General features: G+C 40.9%; 1 protein-coding gene and 1 long non-coding RNA gene across 2 annotated transcripts; one reads left to right on the top strand and one right to left on the bottom strand.

Moving 5' to 3' along the window:
- Nucleotides 1–1,191: 1,191 nt before the first annotated feature.
- On the top strand, nucleotides 1,192–5,649 carry cldn7b (claudin 7b). The gene is made up of 4 exons (XM_071364214.1): nucleotides 1,192–1,744; nucleotides 4,225–4,389; nucleotides 4,473–4,557; nucleotides 4,733–5,649. The coding sequence occupies exons 1-4, from the start codon at nucleotides 1,522–1,524 to the stop codon at nucleotides 4,890–4,892; spliced, it is 633 nt and encodes a 210-aa protein (XP_071220315.1). The 5' UTR covers nucleotides 1,192–1,521; the 3' UTR covers nucleotides 4,893–5,649.
- A 1,620-nt stretch (nucleotides 5,650–7,269) lies between these two features.
- LOC139552454 (uncharacterized) lies at nucleotides 7,270–9,678 on the bottom strand. Its single transcript, XR_011670434.1, has 2 exons — nucleotides 8,864–9,678; nucleotides 7,270–8,159 (listed from the first exon to the last, which is right to left on the bottom strand). It is a non-coding gene; the product is annotated as an uncharacterized lncRNA (long non-coding RNA).
- Between the last annotated feature and the right edge of the window lie 1,290 nt (nucleotides 9,679–10,968).

Genomic DNA, 10,968 nt, shown 5'->3' with positions numbered 1-10,968 from the left:
CAGCCCGGACGGATCAAATTTGAACCACTCATAGACGTCCATGGACGGACCAAATTTCAACATCATTTCAACATCCATGGATATCGATGTGGGACGGTGCTCACTGGATTGCATTTACCATTAACTTTCCACTACTGTACCCCTGACTGTATCCTTGCACATTGATATGATGGTAGTGATCTTGTGTATAGCCTACCTTCTCATGTTTTTTATTCTTAGATTTGTTGGACATTTGTTAAAAAAAAAAGAAGATATTTGACCTAGTTATTGAACATTGCATTGTTGAAAAAGAGCTCGTAAGTAATCATTTCGCTGGATGATTTTACACCTGTTGTATCCTGTACACGTGAGAAATAAACTTTGATTCGATTTTTCACAGTAAGCCTGGGATGATTTGATAATTCACGGTAAACCTGGGATAGTCTGAGGACATCTGAGGGTTGGAACTAAGATTGGAGGGATTGGTTGATTGGCAAATACACTTGGAGTCCAGCGCAATTAGGAAATACACTTGTTTGTATATTTTCTCCCTAAATCAATAGCCGATCTCTTTCTAATCCATTTTTTGAATATATTTTTTTTTATTCTGCCCCTACCCTCCTTTCCCCTGGTCAGAGGACTTGGTGGAAAACATAAAAATGAAATATATATACTGAACAAAAATATAAACGTAACATACAACAATTTAAAATATTTTACTGAGTTACAGTTCATATAAGGAAATCAGTCAATTTAAATAAATGTGTTAGGCCTTGATCTATGTATTTCACATGACCGGGCAGGTGAAGAAGGCAGATGTGGAATGCGGGGTAGTGGCATAATAAAACATTATAAAAAATATAAATAAAAAAGTTGATTATACATGATGCAAGTAATGTTATTTGATAGACTTAATTATATCTGCCAATGTCATAGCTGATCTATCCCCTAGAAAAATAAAGAAAAATAAACTGAACACCTGGGATAGGCCCCTATGCCCGAGCACAAGAGATCAGCCATTGATTTAGGGAAAACTTCACCAAATGATTTGTAAACGATTAGTCACAGCATCACATTCGGGAAATTATTGAAGTTGAACGGTTTGGTTCCATTATACTGCGGCAGAAACGGTGACATCATGATACCTCAGGTCTATCGAAGGTGAATGACTCGAAACTGTGCGCGTTCCCGCCCCTTGTGAGGAAGAGACCTTAAAAACGCTCGTCCCCGACCGACACTCATTATAATAATCAAGGTGCGGCTTGGCAACAGGTGCTGAGAAATTCTAACGTTTGCCTTTTAGAGGTGAAGCTGCATTTATAGTTTGCAGAAAGCTGCCGCTACTTTCTAAAACAATTTTACAAAAGAGAGCTCTTTTTGAAGACATTCATCGTGTGAGCGCGTGAAGGGCTACTTTTCTTAAACAGGTGGACAGTAATTTCCTCTTCGTGCCAATCAAACTATTTGTTGCCTTTATTCTACTACAAAAACATTTCAAGGTCAGTGACATTCCTAAAACTCAGTTTGATTCAAGGAGGTAAAATGGCCAACTCAGGACTCCAGATTTTGGGGTTTGCCCTGTCGCTACTGGGTCTGATCGGGTTAATTGTCGGCACAATCCTTCCCCAGTGGAAAATGTCCGCCTATGTCGGGGACAACATCATCACAGCGGTGTCTATGTACCAGGGATTATGGATGTCTTGTGCATTTCAGAGCACCGGCCAGATCCAATGCAAAGTCTACGACTCAATTCTGCAACTTGACAGTAAGTAGGCTAATGAATTTGTTTATATATAAAATGAGTTTCATTTTCCAGTATGAAACTATTAGTGGTATGACTACAATGTCAAAAGTTATGTTGAGAACATGCTGTTTGAATTTGCTAGGCGAGGGAATTAACGCGCGCCCCTGCTATAGATGACGCATGCGTCGAATCTTATTGGAAACCTGATAATGTTCTATGGAACTGCCACACCTTGTGTGCGATTTGCGACTCATACTTAGTGTCCAGTATGTTTTTGGTTGCTTTGTTATCCTTTTGATATTCATTAACTTAGCCCCAATGGATTCTATCCAACATGTTTCTTTGCCCATTATATGGGGCTACTCCTATTGCATATCTCACCATCGGTTCAAGATATCAGGGGATATAACCAAACACAGGCTACTGGAGGAATGCTTTGTATTCACGTTGGTTCGTGGACATGGCTGTGTTGCGCAGTTACCAATAGGGTAATGGTTATCCAGACAGCCATTGTCCTGTACCGTGACCGTGCCATGCCCTCATCCGCCCATTGGGAAAAACCCTTATTAACTAGCTGCAGGCAGTATCGAGGGGGGACGAGTTGCTGGTGAGGGGGTAAATAAAGCCTTTATCTCTGCTCTGTGTAGTCAACACGCCAATGAATGGACAGTCAGCAAAAGGCACAGATACATTCCTAATCTAGCCTATTACTGAATAGAACTGGCAGCGATGTTCTCCTGTTTAGCTTCCTACCCCACTAAAAACAAAGATTGGTCTGAAAATGACCTGTTGTATTAACTATGGAGAGAATTATAAGATTACTCGGGTTCCCGGACCATTTGAAGGCGATTAGACCATATAGGCTGCTCACCTTCAGCCTTTCTTCTGCCCTGTTTTAATGGTATCTCAGATAAATGTCTGAAGGTGTTATTAGAGTACAATATTAGCCTAAACCAACAAATCACAAAATCATGACATTGCATAAATGTAGGTATGGCCCAAACGTTAGCCTCTGACTACACTCCCTGCCAACTGCCCCCTGATTAAATTGCTTGGTCCTGTATCTCAAGTAGTTTAAGTAGCGATTTCTGTCCACTACATCCTACTCTATCAAATGTATTTTATAAAGCCCTCTTTATATCAGCCGTTGTCACAAAGTGCTTCTATAGAAAGCCAGCCTAAAACCCCAAAGAGCAAGCAATGCAGTTGTAGAAGCATGGTGTCTAAAACTCTGGTCTTAATCAGCAGACACATTGCGGTGTCTAGATAGAGTTAAGTGTGGCTTGCTGGGTGAGTGCCATCCATTCCATTCATATTTTCACACTTCTGCAAAAGTGCACCTGTAAAGACTATGCTCTCAGGCATTGAGCTGCTTGAGCTCCCTGACTGTATAGTAGTTTTAGTGGCTGTAAAACCACTGTTTGACTTGTGTATCAACTCATTTGATAAGGAGTCTATAAAACAATATAGCTTTATCTCTTACACCCTTTTGCTTGTATGCTTTATCATATCTGCAAACATGAACACAAGCCATGTCTGATAAACGCATTGTAATCAAACCAGTGGTCAATGTAACAAGTAAATAAATAGCTTGATGTCAATTTCATTGCACTGATAGCAGGAAGGTGGAGAATTACCAGATATGAGGAACTGTAGAAATTCATTAGGTTGTGCCAACTGCTTATTTAAAGTTCCTCATGCGTTCCTGGTAAGTGAGGATTGCGGTGTACTGTTTTTCTCATGCCAATTGTGACCTGTGGAACTGGAGCTTTTCAGAAATGCATAGTTTCAGACGTCGGTATGTTGTCTAAATGTTTCCTGACTCGTTTGTGGGGGTTATGAGGCCATATTAAATAACTTTGCTGTCAAGACAGCCATTTTGATTTGGGAACTTGTGAATGTCACTTGTAACCTAAAGCGAGATCTACCTGCTGTGGGAGGGTCTAGCTAGCCAATAGAGAGGAAGTCCCTCATAGTGAAACCCAACTCCCCGTCTGTCTCATGACTGGTCTGACTGGTTCCTGACTTACCAACTGAGCCAGAGGGGGAGGGGTGGCGCACACTTCACCCTCATGGGGGTTTCCGGTTGAAGCCGGTTTCTGTTGCACCTGACTAGAGGTGCATTGGGAGAGGGAGTGGTTGAGGCGAAGACGGAGAATATCAGTGTTTAGTTTGCATGTATTGTTTGTGGCTACATTGCTCTCAGGATTCAATAACCTGGCTATGAGTGCTAAACACACAACTGCGTTAAAAACATTTTATTCCAATAACTGAAACTTGTGGCTAAATTCAAATTATTTGGTTGGATAAATCAAACATTTGTCAATTAACATGGTCATTTATTCACTCAACCATCCACATCGACTTCCCCTATCAAACTAACTTATCTAATTTGGGGAGAAAAACAGAAAAGGAGGGCCATGTAATGCCCCATAAATTATTTGTTTGCCACCCTAAAGGGATATCCTGGTGTATTAACCCTGTCCTCCCCAACTTTCCAGCTGCACTCCAGGCAACCCGTGCCCTGATGATCGTGGGCATCATTGTGACTGTGGCTGGACTGGGTGTGGCCACCATGGGAATGAAGTGCACCAACTGTGGGGGAGATGACAAAAACAAGAAGTCTCGCATCGCCATGACCGGCGGCATCGTCCTGCTGATTGGATGTGCGTTACCTTGAAATTGGCAGATGTCATTGGCTCTTGATGCTCTGATGGTTTAACCGCTAACATTTCGTTCCTCTCCATAGCTCTGTGTGCAACTATCGCCTGCTCGTGGTATGCTAACAACATCATCAAGGAGTTCTACAACCCATTCGCCCCCGTCAACTCCAAGTAAGTACTACTGAATCTCTCTTTGGCTACCTTCCCTTTAGTGCCCCTCTTATCACCTGGAATATTTAATTCACTGTCTTGATGGCGTTGTTGAATGCTGGAAGTTGCTTTCCATTTTTCTGTTATGCATGTCATTGTACAGATACTGTTGCCAACACAAACCCTCATCTTCTAGGTATGAGTTTGGATCAGCCATCTTCATTGCCTGGGCTGGAGCATTCCTGGACATAATTGGCGGTGCCATGCTCGCAGCAACCTGCCCCAAGGGAAAACCTAAGGTCAAATACCCCATCGCCTCCACTCGTCCCCCCAGCAGCAGCAAGGAGTACGTTTGAGTTTCATGGAGGCTGAAGGAAAACGTAGGAATCTACAGCGCATCAGTCCAACTCAACATGACATTTTGGTCTGTCAGTCCACTTAGATATAGCTTCTTTTTTTTTTTTTTTTTAACTACGTGTTATTTTTTCCAGGGTATACCCTCAGTTACAATAAATCAGTAAGGATGTAATTAAGAGATGGTTCTAGAGGACTGCTCATGATGTTTACTTGTAAGGAAGAGCAGATGTTGAGTGTTGGCCTCGGACCTTTGTACATCCCTCCACTTTTCCCACGTCTATTACTGTAGCCTACATGGACAGGCCAGATGACTATGTAATGATGATGGGGCCATCATGCTTTGGTCTTGCATTACAACAGCCAACCATCCCACAACCTGTTTTAGGAGCCAATCAGGAAATGGAAGCCTATATCTAGATTTATAATGATTATGCTAGATACAGAATTTTGAATTATACAACACACATGAATCTGTCAAGCCTTTTGTAATTTCTGAAGGCTCGAGACTGTTCCCCCACAACTAAGATTGCCAGACTATTTGCTGTGATTCACTTAATGCCATTATCAGTGGTAAAGTTGTACTCTTATTTTTGGTAACTTTTTTTGAATTGGCTAGTAACCTACAGTATGTATGCTTCAAAAGGATAAAATGTATTCTCCTTTTCCCAAGAGTAGTTTTGTAATACTGCCACATTTTTAATATTTAACTTTTTGAGATTGTCCTCTGTAAATAAATAAAATAAAATAGTGACAAGTTCTGGTTTACTGTGTCTATGTTGTGGGATTCCATGCCAGATATGCAGAGATGTTGCAAGAAGTCTTGTTTATACATAAATTGCAGTAGTCTTGAATGCACTGAAGTCAGTTCTGCGTTCCCAGCTGTTTTGAACGCGGCAATAACATAGGTGTTGCGTTCCGCTGCCCAGACGTGGCATGCATCAACCAAAAGATTGCTATCCAGGTGTTTTGCCTGGGCAGAGAACATGCCTAGAATGTGGTTAGCTGATACTAAAAATACCTAACCAGGAGTTGAAGACCTGTCAGACGCAGCAACGTCTAAGCTCTGGAACCCAGTCTCTATGATCCCCATGGGGCTCGTTTCACATTGCCGCCAACTGACTGATCTACAAAACACCTTGCATCATAAATAAAAACTTTGTTTGTAGGTCAGTGAGTCTCAATTTACTTGTGATTATTTATCTAGGCAAAAATGTTTTTAATCCTCTTGAACATGGTCTGGTAGCGTGGCGGGTAGGAGAGTTGGGCCAGTAACCAAAAGGTTGCTGGATCAAATCCCCGAGCTGACAAGGTAAAAATCTGTTCGGCTCCTGAGCAAGGCAGTTAACCCACTGGCAGCGTTCTGCACCTCACTCAGAGGGGTTGGGTTAAATGTGGAAGATGCATTTGTTGTACAACTGACTATGTATCCCTTTTTCCCCTAGTCTCTCTGGCATGTTTGGGGGATGGGCTGCATGAAGCTCACAGGCAGGGGAATCTAACAATGTACATCAATGACGTTTTATCAGATCAATGAGCTAGGGACTTTTTGGACTGGGCAAAATAAACTACCAGAAATGTTCTCAATGTCTTCAACTGTGAGCTTGTGACTTTGCATAGGTTAATTTACAAATGATTAACAGATTGAGGGGTTGAGTAAGGCACAGATTTTGGGCTGAGGACTATGTTCCTTTGACTTTATCGCTATCTGGTGGTGCATACCATCATTACACAACAGCGGATCACATTCTAACACAGTGGTTCCCAAACTGGGTTACTAAGACCCCTGGGGGTACTTGAAGACTCATGAAATAATAGTCCTACTGGTATAATGCACATGAGGGGGTATGTCAGGGGTACTCCGGGCAGAGCAAAATTCTCTTGGTACAATAATTTGGTTCTTATTAAATATTTTCTTAACTGCATTGTTGGTTAAGGGCTTGTAAGTAAGCATTTCACAGTAAGGTCTACACCTGTTGTATTCAGTGCATGTGACAAAATTTGATAACTGAAAAGGGTTGGAAAACACTGTTGTAACAAGTAGATTCAAGGAGGATTTACAATAATACATGCCATTTAAAAAAATACTTTCTTGTAGTGAATTGATTTAAGCTAAACCCTGCTTGTATATCTCTAGTGAGGAGTATTTTATAACTTGACATCTATTAATCTTGACAAAGAGATGAGACCGAGCCAAACTGAACAATGGTTACATCAAAACAATGTATTCCTCACAGCTCGGTGAGACTTCCTTGTGAGTTGCTCCTCCATGTAGCGATCTGCTTCATAGCTGGGTTTAACATCAGGCTACTTATCTGAATGTCACATGACTTTTCTAACAGATGTGGCATTATGGTGAAGAATATAACAGGAAGCTGGTTGTAGAAAATTTGTATATTACACCTTGATGCAGGGATACATAGAAGTTCCATAAATAGTTCACAGTGGGAACTCTTGTCTAGCAACTCAGGGGTAAAAGTAACATACAGTACAACATATGTTATACTAAGACAATGATTATGACATGTTACAACAGCAAATTAAAGCCTTCAGTGTATCTAACACGTTTTACAACAGATTTTACAATTAGTTTGCACCAAAACGAGACAGTGTTGTCAACTGTCAAAAACTAAAATAAGTGTTGTCAACATAATATGTGAAACACTGAAAAAGCTTACATAATCTAAAATAAATAATATTGTGAAAACTTCCCAGCACTATGAGTAGCTGTTTTCTCAATTAGATATGGGTTGGATTGACACATAAATTAAAATAACATCTTGGATGGAGTGTTTAAAATTTAGACACTAAAGACTGAACAACAAACAAACAGGTCAACTAATTTTGAAGGGGCAGGTCTTGATGGGTAAGGCCTTCTCTTGTGTGCTTATGTTTCAGCCTGTCCGGGACCCAAATCTATCCTAATTGCTCCCCTCTCCTCAAGTCCCCCCTTCAACACCAGAACAGCAGCTGAAGCAAAGATGCACTGTTTTAAACTTCTATTTCCTTGGGACACCGACCTTCCTGTGTCCAGGAAGAGCTAAACTACATGTGATGCGCATGCTACTATTGTAAACTTTGCAATGAGCACCTGAATTGGACATTGTCCAGAACAAGTGGTACACACTTCAGAATTTCACAAATGAGCATAATAGCCTCTTGAGGTCTGGACACTATCAGAGTTGTTCAGGCAACAGGAGAGATATTGATTGATATGGGGAGGCCATTGTGTTTCATGACATCATCCAAGTCGTCATCCTCTATAACCACTGTAAACGAAAGGGGGAAAAGACTATGAACATCAATATATTGACAGATGAATGAACAACATTCTACATAACTTCTACAAGTCTGATTCTGATATGTTACGTTTGGTATGATTAGTAGGTGGTCGTAGAACACAAACGTCTAGCAACCCAAAGGTTGCAACTTCAAATCTCTTCATGGTTGCAACTTCAAATCTCTTCATGGACAATTTTAGCTAATTAGCCACTTTTCAACTACTTACTACTTTGTTTAGCTAATTTGCAACTACCTAGCAAGCTTGCTAACTCTTCCTCTAACCTTAACCATTTAGCCAACCCTTCCCCTATAAACTAACTCATAAACTTAACCCTAGCCTAGCTAACGTTAGCCAGCTAGCTAACATGAACCACCTAACGTTAGCAAGAATTCGTAACATATCACACTCTTGGCAAATTCGTAACAAATTGTACATTTAGCAAATTCGTAACATATAATAGGAATTGTAATTCGTACCATATCATATCAGTGATGGACATACACATATTAATACATACCATACGAAACGTAACATATCATACTAAACGAGTATCTCGGATTTATGTACAAAATAATACGAAATGCTCTCTGAAACCAGGTAGATAATTTAGTCACGTGCAATTCAGTTTCTTTCAGCGCAATTCTAGTTCCTCGTCTTTTGCTTGCTTGCCCCATCATCTCCGACACTCACCTCTCTTCGACCGTCCTATTTGCCCTAACTTCGGGGCCCGTTGACCTCGTCTCCGCTGGGGGGAGTCAAAACTCAGCACACCCCTGTTGAATCCATTCCACAAACCAGGCACCTCACCCGACTCGCGTGGGATTACTGAGCTGGGCTGGAGTACGCCAGAGGGTGGTAGAAGCTCGGGCATTGCCGCTATTCCGTACATGTCCAGTGGTTGAGGTGCGCTTTCTTGGCTCTTTCGGTTTTTCTCTGGCTCTGTCTCTAGAATTCTCGACACCTCTGCAGCGCCCGGGCGCTGCTTCTCCTTGTCCTTGCTTCCACAACAGTACAACATGCAGTATACCGGCAGATATTTTTGTGTCGATGAGATAAATATCGTTGTCGCTGGCTAAAGACGGAGTTAAAATGGAGAATGTGGTAGATAACAAAACTCAAGAAAATCAACTGGAAACATATTTCACACTTTAGCAGCACAATTTCCCTGCTGATCGGCAATACATGTATGTCAAATGTCAGAGACGATTAAAATACAACATTCTAGAGGCAAATCAAAACGTAAACATGTCAGCCTTGGAAACTGTCACAAAATGTGTTGACGTATGCAGACCAAGACCCTTGTGCATCCATTGCGCAAACCTCATCCCACATGCATTTAATGGTTTCCGTATCACTTTTCAGACATAGTTATTATGGCAAAATAGCCTTTTGGTGCACATTATTTCAAACCTTTTCTATAACTAGTGGTCAGCGCAGAAGGTCCTCTTCACAGTTTTCCCATTGCCAAGTGTTGTGATTTTACAGTCGAACATTTGCCCACTCCCAATTCGCACAGTTTCGACGTCTTAAAGGTGTAGTAGGCTAGACCGTCAATGATAAATGCTTTATTACAATCCGGGATTTCCCAAACACATATCTGATTGCGTCATGATGCACACAGTTCTGGGAATTATGTCAAAACAAATATATCATATTCATATTATATTATTATATTCATATTATATGACGTTCCATTACTAATAGGTAGATATGAACATCCATAGGCTAACAAACTATAATAATCATCATGCGGTATTAATAGGACACCTTACACCGAGGTTGTAAAACTGATCATGGTCACTGCATCAAACATATGCTAACAAGTGCCGCCACCAGCTTTGTGAATGGAGATTGAACAGACACCAGGCAGACATGATCAGTGAATACATGTTTCAGACATCAGTCAGGATTCATTTAAATGATGTGTTAAATTGGTCTTTCTGTTCTATGAGTCATCTAACTTATCAGAGTGAGGTGTTATTGAGAACCTGCATGGTATTTAGCTTTACATCCTGCTTCTCATGGTGAGAGAATGTGAACAGGACTTGGTGTTGTTCATGACAGGCTGGGTCTGTATTACAAAACAAGACAATAATGTCCAATATGTCTGTCCATTCACTACCCTGTTCCAATAACAGCCTAAGTGTGGAAGAGTGAGTGAATGTAGGATAGTGCTGTTTGAGTCTCACATACAGTATGTCTTCATTATTAATTTTCTTCCTGACCATCCTCAGTTCCTGGAAATGAGAGCTGCATAAGAGGGCAACTAAGGGTTTTGGTGTTGAGAGACAGTGATATCTTGTTGATAGTGTTATGTGCACAAGAGTTATAGGGCTTTAGAATTTTATCATGATTTAGAGAAAATATCTGACAAGAGAGATGGATACAGTAGGGTAGGTCTAATAACAAGTTATAAAAAGCAACACTGAATGTCTTTTGTTTTATTTCTGCACCCTTGTGTACAATTAATTGAGTAATATTTTCCACATGATGTAAGTTTCGGAGTATCAGTGTGACTAGATTGACATTAAGTTATTGCCTCACCCACTTTTTGACCCTGTGTTCAGAGTTGAGAAACAAGGCCTAACCCTGACATTGAGTGTTCAGAGTTGAGAAACAAGGCCTAACCCTGACATTGAGTGTTCAGGGTTGACAGGCTGGGGACAGATTTTAGGAGCGTATATGTCTTTGATGATGAGACAACTTCATGACAAACATTCCTCCACTCTCCAGTTCTTAATAAGACAATAAGGCAATCCTGTCAGGCGTCTGTTCTGTTGTTCCCATCAACAGTT

This window comes from Salvelinus alpinus, chromosome 24, assembly GCF_045679555.1.
Source record: "Salvelinus alpinus chromosome 24, SLU_Salpinus.1, whole genome shotgun sequence".
Classification (NCBI taxonomy): domain Eukaryota; kingdom Metazoa; phylum Chordata; class Actinopteri; order Salmoniformes; family Salmonidae; genus Salvelinus; species Salvelinus alpinus.
This window is presented reverse-complemented; position numbering and strand designations above follow the sequence as displayed.